We start from the raw sequence: 14,941 nt of genomic DNA, 5'->3' as shown, positions 1-14,941 counted from the left end.
ATTTGTGTTTGTTCTTGTCATTTCCAGTCAGGAAGGTGAAATATTAGGCTAGTATGCTAATTAATACGGCTCGTATGTATCTTTACCACCTATTAACTTTATTTTGTCAAAACACTGCACCCTTTTCCACTTACTAAGTCCTTCTCTATATGATTTAGCAGCTTGCATGTTTTTTTCTGTGGTTTAGACAGCATAAATTACCACAACAATGTATTCAGTAATACATTAACCGTGCAATGCTGTTGTTTACATTTGAGTATTGCCAGTATGGCCGTGCATCCAGGTAACTAACCAAATCGTGATGTAAGTGCAAACCCTCTATAATACAAACTAAAGTCACTATGACTATTATTTATTATTTTGAGAGACAATTCCTGTGCTGGAGTCAACCCACTCCATTTTTTATAATCCACTTAAATCAGTGTCTGAAAACACGCTGTTTCAGATTTCCCCCTTCCCCCATAAGCCCCACCCAAGACTAGTAATGACCCACCCTATTTGCATTGACCGCGCCCTGATTGACATGCACATAATTTGGCATGTCTGTCCACCCTTTTCTTGGAAGAAAGCCACATAATTTCTGACATTTTGGCTGTGAGATTCTCCAGTTTTGTTTTTGATAGGCTATCTGAAGTGTGAGCTGTAAAGGCTCCACCTCTTTTTCCAGACAGCTCCACCCTCTTCTGGAAAAGGGGCGGAAGCAACAGCTCATTTGCATTTAAAGGTACATATGAAAATGGCGTGTTTTTGCTCAAATTCAAAAATTTTGACATGATAAAAGATCTGTGGGGTATTTTAAATTAAAACTTCACAGACACATTCTAGGGACACCAGAGAGTTATATATCATTGTAGAAAGAGGCATAATAGGTTCCTGTTTAATCTCAGGTCTGTTGACATTATGTTTCATTATCAAAAGTGCAATGATGCCTTTCTGAAGTCATTTTTAAAGCAATTTGTCTAAGTTTTCTATTTATTTTTTTTTTTCTGTCCATACAGGTGCGATATGTCACGTGTAGTCCAAGGAAGGCGATGCAGACGAAGGTAATCTGCAAAAGGCTTATATAATTATAAATCACACAATAGATGAAGAACAACAATTCAAGGCACCAAAAACACATGTGACTCTAAACAATAACCGACAGCAAACTGACCAGAAAGGAGACTTTAAATAAGGTAGTTAACAGGTGATGGGAGTTAACTAATGATGAACTAATGAGAACAGGAACATAATCAAATAAGGACCAACAGGAAATGGAAGGAACCAACACAAAAGGACTAAACCAATATAAAACCAGTGTGAAACAAAGCACAACAAAAGAGTTCATAATGTGACACTATAAAGTGTAAAAGCACTAGAAACTAAAACTAAGAATGCTATAAAAGTACATATATATGCAATATATGCTTGCATAATATATTGCACATCATCTGAAGCCATACGTCTTTGTCCTTTTTTGAGCCTCTGGTCACTGCATGCTTTCATTAAATAGGAAAGAAAGAAAGAGTGTGAGAAACATACCCCTGACCACCTTGTTTTTGTCTTCTTTTGACTTTATTGAAAACAAGATTGAGAAACCACATCCTACACCCTCCTGGAGAACCAAAACCAAAACAATAACAGAAAAACACAGGCTGGAAATAGATTATTAGTTCATACACCTTATTCTCCACTGATTGTTTGTTTACTACCTAAACTCTAACCCTTCTTTTAGTCTTTTTTATGTATTAAAATTGGGATATATATTGTTTAATTACACAGAAGGCACACTGATAATAGGTTGAATTGTGGTTGACACTGATAATGAAGATAAACCTGAGATTATGACCTGGAGACAGCATTAAGAATTACAGAAGAGTTTGTTTATGCAAAAATACAGAAGTGAACAGCATTATTTCAAAAGCACCTTTTCCTGTTTCCATTTCTCAAGACTTTGCAAACCAGATCGATGAATGACGTGTCACACGTAGAGGTGCAATTTTAACTCGGTTAACACCTAATCAAAACAGCCATACATTCATCAGATTGTATATATTTTTGATATAATTTCGAGAATAAAACCTAATACCACATTTACAGTTTACCTATATTTTGTATATCTGTTTGTGTGTGCATGATGTTGTAGTGTTTTTTAGAGCTGTTCCCGCTGAAGGAGGAAAACATGTTGCTTCACTTCTCTCTGTTTTGCTCTGTTGGAGAGGAAGTAGAGACGTTAGTGAAATCAGCCATGTCACTGCCTGACCTGGAGCAGACCGATTACTCAAACAGAGTTTAATGTACAAGTGTGAGTTTTCTAAAGCAACTTTATTTACACATGTGAAGCCAAAACATAAGTAGCTTTTTACATTATTTTAGAGTAAGAACAAAAATAGCATGTCCTGAAACAAGCAACTAATAAATCTATCCAAATGTTTGGGGTCAGAAAGATTTATATATATACACTTCCAGTTTTTTAATGCTTTTAAAGAAGGCATTTCTGTTCTTTTTACTATTTACCTGCTTTGTATATATTTTAAAATATAATTTATTCCTGTAATCAAAAGTAAATTTTCAGCATCATTACTTTTCAGGATTCTTTGATGCATAGAAAGATCCAAAGATCAGCATTTATCTGAAATGAACAGCTGTTTTATGTATGGAAATAATGCTTTTCTTATTATAGAAATAATACTTTTATTTAGCAAAGATGCTTGAAATTGATCAAAAGTGATCAGACATTTATAATGTTACAAAAGACTTCTGTTTCAGATAAGAAAAACCTGAAAAAATTCTACTCAGCTGTTTTCAAAAACATAATAATAATAATAAATGTTTTTTGACAATATTACAGTGATTTCTGAAGGATCATGTTACTGGACTAATGTTGCTAAAAATTCAGCTTTAAATTCACCGGAATAAAATATATTTTAAAATATATTCAAATAGAAAACAGTTATTTTGAATCGTAAAAATATTTCACAATTTTACTGTTTTTGCTGTACTTTGGCTCAAATAATTGCAGGCTTGTTGAGCAGAAGAGACTTCTTTAAAAAACATTACAAATCTGATAGTGATAGTGAATTTCTCTAGCAGCAAATCAGCATATTAGAATGATTTTTGACAGATCATGTGACAAGACTGGAGTAATGATAAATTCAGCTTTGCATCACAGGAATAAATTACAGTTTTAAACACATTTCACAATATTACTGTTGTACTGTATTTTTAATCAAGTAAATGCAGCCTACGTGAGCATAAGATGCTTTAAAACAGATTTAAAAATCTTACCAACCTCAGACTTAAAAAATAAAAAGAAATTACATGTAAAATAAAGATAAAAAAATATGCAAAACAGAAAATCTCTACGTTCTCCTACTACTCATTTCCGAAAAAAATCTGAAAGCTCTGCTGAGTGTTTATAACAGATCACTTGATAATGGACAAAGAGCGTTCAAAGCACAAGCTTGGCAGGTTGCCTCAAACCAAAGAAAAACCTTTCAAAGATCATTATCATCAGGAAGAGGTACAGCAAGTTACAGATACACACGCATACTCTTATCTATACATTTAACTCTAAACTTTCATAAAAACAGAACTTGGTTTACTTGGAAACGCTGTATTTTTATAACAGCGATGAGATAATCATTAGCATTTCTGGCTAAACTATTTCCTTACCAGAAGCAATAGCTTTATAAGAGGAAAACAGTTGATCACAGAGTCACTGACATCTGCCTAGTGCTTCCAGAGCTATAGACAGATCCCAATCGATATTTCGACACTGCGTCTCTCCCCAACAGGCCTTTCTTAAAGAGGGACGTCAGGAGCTGATTGCGGAATTTCTTCCCGATGAAGGCGTACAAGATGGGGTTTATCGCACAGTGGGAGAAAGCCAACGCCTGGGTGATGTACAAGGCCACGTCGATCCTGTCCCTCAGTCCACACGTTTCCATCACATGGCCGGCTCGCATCAGGTTGTCTATTAACTCTAGGATGTTCTTGGGCAGCCAGCAGATGATAAAAACCAACACAACAGACATGATAACCCGCATGGCCTTCTGCTTTTGGCTGTTTCGTGTGCGGCAAAGCGTGCACATGGTGAAACCGTAGCAGAACATCATAACAGCTAATGGACAGAAGAATCCCAAAGTGTGGTGGATAATCCGCAGACCCACCCTCCAGCTGTCGATGCTGTCTGCGGTCATATTGTCATGGCATATGTGAATATCTGAATCACCATGTGGGAAGGAATCACGGTGCAGTATAACTGGAATGGATAACATAATGGCGCATAGCCACACCACTGCACACACTATACCAACCAGATGCCGTTTATGGTTGAGATACTGGGTTGCTTTTACAATGGCCAGGTAGCGATCAACACTAATGCATGCTAGCAGAAAGACGCAGCAGAAAAACGTAGCTTCCTGCAAGCCTGAAATCAGCTTGCACATAACTGTGCCAAACATCCAATGTCCGGAGTGAAAGTAGGCGGCCCAGAATGGGAGCGTTAAAGAAAAGGACAGGTCGGCGATGGCCAGGTGCATCAGGTAAACGTCAGTAGACGTCCTGCGGTTCTCCATGCAAAACACCACGAAGATCACCACTGTGTTGCCCGTCAAGCTCAGACAGAAGACTGCGATATAGACTAAGACCAAAACCATGCTGTTCATATACTGCATGTTGTTTGGGCAGGGAGTCACCAAATCAATGTATAAGTAATCTGGAGTAGTAACTTCCATGTTTAAGACGTTTGACTTACAACTGTGGGGGAAAAACGTTATTAGAACCAGCTTATTTAGATACAACCAGGGCTGGAAATGGGGGACACGGGGGGACAGAGAGTGGGGAGTGAATTTAGAGGAGGGACGGCGTTTCAGTTCCAACTGGTTAGGTTTATTTAGAAATTAAAGTGATTTCTCTAAATTAACCATTCAAAAGACTACGAAAGTGATCCCAGTTCTGCATGTAACGGTTTAGCGCAATGTAGACTAAAAAACGTAGCAGAATATTTGTCTATGTTTCGCTGCGCAATAGCATCTTTTATCATTATACAGGCAGATTGCAGCTAATAGAAATGCTTCTCTATCGGTGGGCATCCTGCTCCTCAAAGCAAAAAGCAAAGCAAAAGTAAATATTAAGTGACTTACATTTTAGGAACACTGTTGTCTGATTGTGCTATATTTCGTCAACAAAAATAGTTCCGAACACAGTCACAAAGACTTTGACTTAATGCCACCTATTGGCGGTTTTAGTTTAAATTTCAAAGTATAAATTGAGTCATTTAAATCGTTTAATATTTCTATATTCAAAACTTTATATTTAAAACATTAATCTCAAAACACTGTTATTATGAAATGCATTAATGCCACCTCTGAATCTTGTCAAAAAATCTGTAAATATTCCTTAATGCCACATTTGGGCTCTTCTGTGCCATGCAAAAGTGAATTGTTGTATCTAATAATCTAAATTTTAATATCTAATTTTTTTTTTTTTTATTGTCACAAAAGATGCATTTGATAATTGGAAGGTTCATTTCTGTCATTATAAAGGGTTTTATAATTAAATACAACCGAAAGGACATCTAAAATTACCATTATTACAACCCCCCCCCACCCCTCCAGCTAGAGTCCCCCCAGTGAATTTTGAACATTTCCACCACTGGATACAACTGTAAATATATACATATAAATTCTCATATGTTATTTTCAAGTTTAATGACTATCTTAATGGCCTGATCATAGAAAATCCATGTTATTTTATATGTAGTGCTGACCTGAGATCAGATATTTCACATAAAGGATGTTTACAAGAGAAAATAATAGTTGAATTTATAAAAATGACCCTGTAGAAAAGTTTACACACACTTGATTCTTAATACTGTGTTGTTACCTGAATGATCCACAGCTGTATTTTTTTGTTTAGTGATAGTTGTTCATGAGTCCCTTGTTTGGCCTGAAAAGTTAAACTGCCTGCTGTTATCATTTTTTGTGTATCTGGACCCTTTCCAACAATGGCTGTATAATTTTAAGATCCATCTTTTCACACTGAGGACAACTGAGGGACTCATATGCAACTATTACAAAAGGTTCAAACACTCACTGATGCTTCGGAAGGAAACACATTGCATTAAGAGCCAGGGGGAATTTGAAGATCAAGGTAAATTGAACTTAGTAAACATCTGTGAAATATCTTATTCTGGTCAGTACTAAATTAAAAGAAACATGCTTCTTGTAGATTCTGTAAAAGCGTATGTAAACTTTTGACCTCAACTGTAAAAAATATTTCACATTAAATCATATTGGCTAATGCATTAATCTTTAAATTAATTAAAAGCTGAACAAACTCTCAATATATTGATCAAAATTGCATTTTCTTACCTTTTATTTCCTGTGATTTAACAGTGCTGAGGCAATCTAGAGTTCAGGGACCATTCAGTAAAATTGATACTGACAGACTGTTACTTTTCTGAAAATGACTAGTTTGATATCAATTGATTATCACTAGGCTACACCATCCCTTTCCTTCCTGTGTGAATAATCAAAAAAAAATGAGGTAGAGCAGAGATATCATCAACACACTCATTTCACAAGAGAGTCAACCAAAAACAGCTGCCCCTCACTGAAGATGAATTTGAAAATAGATTATTTGAGAAAAAATAAAGTGCATAGGCTATTTAGTATTAATATTAAGCTACTATTTATTTAAGAACAGTCTGTTTCATTGTCACATTTTGACTGGTACATTTGACAAACAAACTTCCCACCACAAAGATTGCATATCTGCAAGCTATGGTATGATGAAATATATATATTTTCATGTTTAAAGGGCTAGATAACTGATCATAGTTTAACTCTGTTTACACTTGGCATTAATATGCGATCACCGTGATCCGATCAAGCAGATCGGATCATCAGTCAATCGGGACACGGTGCGTTTACACTTGGCAACATCAGCTGACTTCTCTAGCTGGAAAACCGATCGGATCTGCGCAATATTTAAATAAGTCTGTAGAGGATGGCCCCGGTGCAAAGTCGACCCGAAGAGGTGGGTTTTCTTTTTCTTTTTTGCAGACGCGATGGTTGGATTGCGTTTACATTACACTGAGATCCGATCACAATGCATCCTCTACCTCTGGACCATGAAATTCGTTTACCCTTGTCTTTTCAGTGTGTATGTGAACAACATCCAGATACAGGTTGCATGTGAATGCTGAGTTTAAACGCAGCCTATTGCAGAAAAAAATCAGATTTTTTGCTCACATCTGACACAAATCGGAATTTGATGCACGCATGTAAACACAAAAATCCGTACGAGATCCGATTTTTTCGCATCCGATCTGAGCCGTTTCCAAATGTGGTTTTAAATCAGATACATATCCGATATCTGGACATCCGACCTATGTCTCAACACGCATATCCGATTCTCTGTGCCACGACGGATTGCGTTGAACATCATAATCTCCCTGGTGAAAAAACCAGCATATGCTGGTAGGTATGTTTTGATGCTGGGATGCTGGTTAGGTAGTGTCACGAATCTGGTCGGTGCTCTGCGGTCCGCTCACCACCAGAGGTCGCTCTCACCCCATCATTACATTCAGACTGTTGCTTTGCACCCCGGACTACTATTCCCATCACCCATCGCACCCATTACGTTGCCTCCGGTAGCCAATCAGGCTCACTATAAAAACCCTGGACTTTCCCCATGAAAATCACGGTTTGTTAGATTATTGTTTGTATTCCATAGTTAGCGTTTCTTAGTTCCTGGTTTTTGTTCTCCTGCCTGGTTTTCTCGTTTTTGACTGTCTAGCCGCCTGCCTTTGGATTTTCGCCTGTCTGACTATTCTCTCGGATCTCCCTTCACGGACGTTGTTCGCTCCCGATTGGACTTACGCCTGATTCACGGATTCCGATTGTGCTTAGCCTACGATATCCCTATCTGCTATGGTGTTTGACCCTGCCCGCTCGACCATGTATCTGTCTCGTCCCTTCAATAAAAGCTCGCATGTGGATCCGCTCGTCTCTCGTCAATCACTCCGTGTTACAGAACAAACCGTCACAACAGGATCCAGCAGCTTCACCCCGGACATTCAGATACAGACACTGACAGGATTCTATGCCGGATAAAGCAAGGACAACGTTCACTCGAGCAGTACACCCGTGAGTTCTTAGTTTTTGCAAATTATTCCACCCAACCGGACTGTATTATAATTGAGATTTTTTGCGACGGTGCAAACGAGCACTTAAGGGCTAGACTCAGACGCGAGGGTCCGCGCTCATCTCTGGCTGCCTTCTTGAACTTTGCTTTATTGTGTGTGGGCTCGCCGTGTACTGTGAGGGTCGCGAGGAAGGAACGCGACAACGCAGACAAAGCAGCCGCGCACCCCTCTCGCAGATTGGCGGTAACGCCGGATCACGACGCCGCAAACAGGTTTTCCGCCTGGATCGCTCGTGAAATGGCGGCCGTGACGGAGCGTGCTCAAGCTATGGCGGCGTCAGCAGAGCCTGCGCACAAGATGGCGGCCGCGCCGAACGCGTTAACGCGGTAGCGGCGACAACGGTGCCCGTTCACAAAATGGCGGCCGCGTCGGAGCGCGTCCACACAATGGCGGCGACGGCGGAGCCCGTTCACAAGATGGCGGCGAGAACAGAGCTCCGTCATGTCACAGCCGCCATACAAGAGCCATTTAAAGCTACAGCTGCATTTCCCGAGTCAAGTCAAGTCTCCAAGTCAAGTCAGATTGCAACTGTGTTTCCTGTGTCAAATCAAGCCAGAACTGCTGTTCCTGTGTTAAGTCAAGTTACAGCCACGCCAGAGCCACTGCACAAGATGGCTGCCACGCCAGAGCCACTGCACAAGATGGCTGCCACGCCAGAGCCACTGCACAAGATGGCTGCCACGCCAGGGCCACTGCACAAGATGGCTGCCACGCCAGGGCCACTGCACAAGATGGCTGCCACGCCAGAGCCACTGCACAAGATGGCTGCCACGCCAGAGTCACTGCACAAGATGGCCGCCATCTCCAAGCCACTCCACAAGATGGCTGCCATTCCAGAACCTGTGGTCAGTACCCGGACGCCACCTGTGGTCATGATGGCCCACGTGCTGGACACACCCCTAATGACAGTATGGGCAGCTAAAGTGGCGCTCCTTCATGTCTCGGCAGCTACCCCTGAGTCAAGTCAAGACACAGAGTCAAGCCAGGTCACAGCGGTGCCCCACGAGTCAAGCCAAGTCACAGCTGTTCCCCATGAGTCAAGCCAAGTCACACCTGTTCATCACGAGTCAAGTCACGTTACTGCTGTCGTCCCTGAGCCAAGTCACGTTACCGCTGTCGTCCCTGAGCCAAGTCACGTTACCGCTGTCGTCCCTGAGCCAAGTCGCGTTACCGCTGTCGTCCCTGAGCCAAGTCACGTTACAGCTGTTGTTCCTGAAGCAAGCCAGGCCTCAGCAGATCCTCGTGAGTCAAGCATAGTTGTCAGGTCCTGTCATAATGCAGTTTCAGCGTCCAGTCAAGCTTCAGCGTCCAGTCAAGCTTCCAAGTCCAGCAACGTCAAGGCGGTCGTACCTGCGTCAAGCAATGTCAGGGCTGATCTCCAAGAGTCAGAGTCCAGTCACGTCCCGCCTGACGGCCCAGAGTCCAGTCACGTCCCGCCTGACGGCCCAGAGTCCAGTCACGTCCCGCCTGACGGCCCAGACTCAAGCCACGTCCCGCCTGACGGCCCAGACTCAAGCCACGTCCCCCGCTGACGGCCCAGACTCAAGCCACGTCTCGTCCCAGACCGCCCAGACTCAAGCCACGTCTCGTCTGACCGCCCAGACTCAAGCCACGTCTCGTCTGACCGCCCAGACTCAAGCCACGTCTCGTCTGACCGCCCAGACTCAAGCCACGTCTCGTCTGACCACCCAGAGCTTTACCATGCCCCGTCTGATGGCCCAGAGCCAGGTCATGCCCAGTCCAACGACCCCAAGTCAAGTCACATCTCGTCTGACATCCCAAGACCATGGCCTATCGGGATAGCCAGCGCACTGGACCCACCACAACCTCCCGCTGCTGCTCTTCCTTTAATGGCGGTTGCCATCTGGTGTGTGTGGGCCGCACACTGTGCTCCAGAGGTCCCGTCTGGTCTCAAGTCTGCTCCAGAGGTCCCGTCTGGTCTCAGGTCTGCTCCAGAGGTCCCGTCTGGTCTCAAGTCTGCTCCAGAGGTCCCGTCTGACCACGAGACAGACCCAGAGGCCTCACCGGTGGGAGAAGCCGCGCCTATGCCTCCTGAGGTGTCAGCTTCGACTGTGGATCCTCCCATGGAGGCGGCGTCCCTCTACAGACTCTCTGCTTCTCCCCAAATTCTTTCTACCTCTTCTGTCTCTGCCGTTTCCAGATCCCAGGCCATAACGCAGTTTCCTGCTCCGCCCCAGCTCCCGCCTGGTCACAAGCCTGCTCCAGAGCGCCCGCCTAGTCACAAGCCAGCTCCAGAGTTTTCGCCTGGTCACAAGCCTGTTCCAGAGTGCCACTTGGTCGGAGAAGCTGCGCCAATACCTCCAGAGGTGTCAGCCATGGCTGTGGATCCTCCCTTGGAGGTGGCGTCCCCCTACAAGCTCTCTGCTTCTCTCCCTTCTCTGTTTGTCTCCTCTGTCTCTGCTTTCCCCAGGTCCCAGATCGTAAAGCGGGGTCCTGTTCCGCCCCGGAGGGCCGCTGCGCCTCCTGTTCCGCCCCGGAGGGCCGCTGCGCCTCCTGTTCCGCCCCGGAGGGCCGCTCCGCCTCCTGTTCCGCCCCGGAGGGCCACTCCGCCTCCTGTTCCGCCCCGGAGGGCCGCTCCGCCTTTTCCCCCTATTCTGTCTGCCTCCTCTGTCCCTGCTTTCCCCAGGTCCCAGACCGTGACGCGGATTCCTGTTTCGCCCCAGAGGGCTGCTCCGCTTCCTGTTCCGCCTCGGAGGGCTCATGCTCTGCCTCCGGCCCTGCCCTGGAGGGCTTCTGCTCCGCCTCCGCCCTGGAGGGCCCTTGCGCCTCCTGCTCCGCCTCCGGCCCCGCCTTGGAGGGCTCCTGCGTCTCCTGCTCCGCCTCCGGCCCTGCCCTGGAGGGTATCTGCTCTGTCGGTCCTGCCTCAATCACCGGGCCCTCCACATGGACCTGGCCCTCCAACCCTCGCCCTGTCTCCCTCCCTCCCCACCGCTCCCCTGGACCGTTGTTTCCTTCGAGCGTCTGGAAGCTGCTCCTTGGGGGGGGGCTATGTCACGAATCTGGTCGGTGCTCTGCGGTCCGCTCACCACCAGAGGTCGCTCTCACCCCATCATTACATTCAGACTGTTGCTTTGCACCCCAGACTACTATTCCCATCACCCATCGCACCCATTACGTTGCCTCCGGTAGCCAATCAGGCTCACTATAAAAACCCTGGACTTTCCCCATGAAAATCACGGTTTGTTAGATTATTGTTTGTATTCCATAGTTAGCGTTTCTTAGTTCCTGGTTTTTGTTCTCCTGCCTGGTTTTCTCGTTTTTGACTGTCTAGCCGCCTGCCTTTGGATTTTCGCCTGTCTGACTATTCTCTCGGATCTCCCTTCACGGACGTTGTTCGCTCCCGATTGGACTTACGCCTGATTCACGGATTCCGATTGTGCTTAGCCTACGATATCCCTATCTGCTATGGTGTTTGACCCTGCCCGCTCGACCATGTATCTGTCTCGTCCCTTCAATAAAAGCTCGCATGTGGATCCGCTCGTCTCTCGTCAATCACTCCGTGTTACAGGTAGGTTTTGATGCTGGTTTAAGATGCTCCTTTACTGGTTCATGCTGGTCCTTGACCAGCAACATGACCAGCAAAAACCAGCAAAGGACCAGCTTAAACCAGCTAAGACACGCCTCGGCAAAAACCAGACAGCAAATAATTAAACAAAGAAAGCGAAAGTGCTCGCATAGAAACTCAAAGCTAGTCTTGTTTACGCAAAACTGTTGTACCGTTTCCTTCTCGTCAAAGGAGTCGACTTGGTTTTAACACTCTTGCCTCCCTGGTGAAAAAAACAGCATATGCTGGTAGGTATGTTTTGATGCTGGTTTAAGCTGGTCCTTTGCTGGTTTTTGCTGGTCATGTTGCTGGTCAAGGACCAGCATGAACCAGCTAAGGACCAGCATAAACCAGCAAAGGACCAGCTTAGACCAGCATCAAAACCTACCTAACCAGCATCCCAGCATCAAAACATACCTACCAGCATATGCTGTTTTTTTCACCAGGGAGGCATATTTTGATGCTGGGATGCTGGTTAGGTATGTTTTAATGCTGGTTTAAGCTGGTCCTTTGCTGGTTTATGCTGGTCCTTAGCTGGTTTATGCTGGTCCTTGACCAGCTACATGACCAGCATAAACCAGCAAAGGACCAGCTTAAACCAACATCAAAACCTACCTAACCAGCATCCCAGCATCAAAACATACCTACCAGCATATGTTGGTTTTTTCACCAGGGAGGCATGTTTTGATGCTGGGATGCTGGTTAGGTATGTTTTAATGCTGGTTTAAGCTGGTCCTTTGCTGGTTTATGCTGGTCCTTAGTTGGTTTATGCTGGTCCTTGACCAGCTATATGACCAGCATAAACCAGCAAAGGACCAGCTTATACCAGCATCAAAACATACCTACCAGCATATGCTGGTTTTTTCACCAGGGCTGTCCTGCCTGGCTATCCTATGCACACTATTATTTATTATTATTATTTATTATTTACTTTCACTTTAGAACGAACACGTTCAGCAAGGAGTGTAGACTATTTTGATAAACATGACAGCTATCCACAAGTTTCCGGGGGGCGCTACTGTAAAAAAGAACGTGTGTACAACTTCCGGTGAGGTGGCGGACGTAGGATACCAATGGTATTTTGTGTGCTAATTAGCGGAGAGGCCAAGTGTTTTTAGACCATTGTTTACTTTGTAAAGATGCACACCTTTATGAGAGATGTCATTACGTTCTTATGGACAACATATGCTTTTCGAATTTGTGCTCCCACATCATTAGCAAGTTTGGATCGCTAAATCTTGAATGACTGTTAACTAGAGAAATGACATTTGAACCGAGACATCAGAGCTTGTGTTAAAGGGCATGCCAGATGAAGCCTCGATTCGAGGCTTGTTAACGTAGAAATCACTTTCGTAGAAGCCTCAGTTTCTGTCCAGTCATGTGCGCCATTCACTTTGGTGTCTTACTGTTCGACCCCCAGATCTTACTTTGCAAGTACATTTTCATTGGGACCTATTTAATAATTAAATTTTTAAATACCCAGTCATACAAGTAATATTTAGAATACAAATTATTTCAGGAAAATTAAATATATGCTATATGCAATTAATATATGTGTACATTATTCTTATATTGCATTATATTGATATTCGTACTGGCATTTAATGGCACTATTCAATGGGTAAATTAATTCATCAGAGTCAGAAAATCAACAAACAAACACACACACGGTTAGGCTTTTATTTGTGCATATAACATGGACCGATCTATGGAAATGCTTCTTCCGACGGAGCTTTTGGCTGCTTTATTTTTTACTAACCACCAGATCGCGCTTTTTTCGACAGCTTTGAATACTGTCCCGAAACAGTCAGAGGAAAGTCACAAAAATATATAATTTTTTCTCTTATTCCATGGAGTTTACCCGTTTACATCCACTTGCTACCAATGTTTTTCTGCAACCACAATGCGCGCGCAGCTGCAAATGACGTCACTGTGACGTCTACTCGAAATTGGTCTATAGCATTAACGTAACCAATAGGGTCTGGCTGCAGACATGCACCTGCACTCTCAGACAACTGCACTTCCGCAAGTGTCGTAATTTGCAGTCTATTTTATTTTTTTACTTTATTTTATATATTTATTATTTTTTTAACCAAATCTCTCAACATTTTACAACAGTAGCCAGGTGGTGAAGACAAGAGAAAAGAAACTAAATTACAATGTCACTCGCAATCGCCACCTGCACTCTCAGCTACCTGCGACATCAGTTGCAATCCACACAAATGGTGCGTGTTGCCAGTGGAGACAAGAAGCTGTGTTGGTTAAATGATTAAAACTAATTTAGCATAACATACAGGGTCCTGCAAGTCATCTGTAGGAGATAAAAACAAGACCGCAAATCTGTGGCCACAGAACAGCAGAATATGAACGAATATGAATATGAAGCAGAATATGAACGAGAGAATATGAAGTCTCTCCTTAAGCGTTTTCCTCCCGTAGAAAACCATTAACACTTAATATGGCTCAATGTATTAAGATGCAATTAAAAGATCAAATTCGATATACAGTGTATTAATATAATGTACAGGGGTTGGACAATGAAACTGAAACACTGGCCAATATAGTGTTTTAGGTTTCATGGCTATATTTATGCAGCCTGGTGGCCAGTCTTTACTGATCGCACATTCCACCAATAAGAGCAGAGTGTGAAGGTTGACTATGTGCACCCAATAGCTCAAACATTGTACCCTGAAGGTGGTGCCGTGTATTAGGAGGATAATGCACCAATACACACAGCAAGACTGGTGACAAGAGTGATTTGATGAACATGAAAGTAAAGTTAAACATCTCCCATGGCCTGCACAGTCACCAGATCTGAATATTATTGAGCCACTTTGGGGTGTTTTGGAGGAGCGAGTCAGGAAATGTTTTCATACACCAACATCACATAGTGACCTGGCCACTGTTCTGCGAAAGGAATGGCTCAAAATCCTTCTGGCTACTGTGCAGGACTTGTATTTGTCATTCCCAAGATGAAATAATGCTGTATTGGCTGCAAAAGGAGGCCAAACGGCATACTAATTGTGGTCTAAACCCAGGTGTTTCAGTTTCACTGTCCAACCCCTGTATATGTAGGCTATATAGTGTTTTCCTTCGCAAAACGTGGCATAATGTGGCATAACGGATTAAGATGATAAAGACTAAACTCAATATGCTTCTATTCATTATTAAAACAACTACAG

General features: G+C 43.5%; 1 protein-coding gene across 1 annotated transcript; it reads right to left on the bottom strand.

Annotated features, from left to right (window-relative positions):
• Positions 1 to 1,562: 1,562 nt before the first annotated feature.
• LOC127170499 (C-X-C chemokine receptor type 1) lies at positions 1,563 to 6,450 on the bottom strand. The gene is made up of 2 exons (XM_051118488.1): positions 6,357 to 6,450; positions 1,563 to 4,740 (listed from the first exon to the last, which is right to left on the bottom strand). The coding sequence occupies exon 2, from the start codon at positions 4,716 to 4,718 to the stop codon at positions 3,690 to 3,692; it is 1,029 nt and encodes a 342-aa protein (XP_050974445.1). The 5' UTR covers positions 4,719 to 4,740; positions 6,357 to 6,450; the 3' UTR covers positions 1,563 to 3,689.
• Positions 6,451 to 14,941: the final 8,491 nt, after the last annotated feature.

The sequence above is a fragment of the Labeo rohita genome, chromosome 9 (genome assembly GCF_022985175.1).
Source record: "Labeo rohita strain BAU-BD-2019 chromosome 9, IGBB_LRoh.1.0, whole genome shotgun sequence".
Taxonomy (NCBI): domain Eukaryota; kingdom Metazoa; phylum Chordata; class Actinopteri; order Cypriniformes; family Cyprinidae; genus Labeo; species Labeo rohita.
Note: the sequence above shows the minus strand (reverse complement) of the source record. Positions and strands in the feature narration are given on the sequence as shown.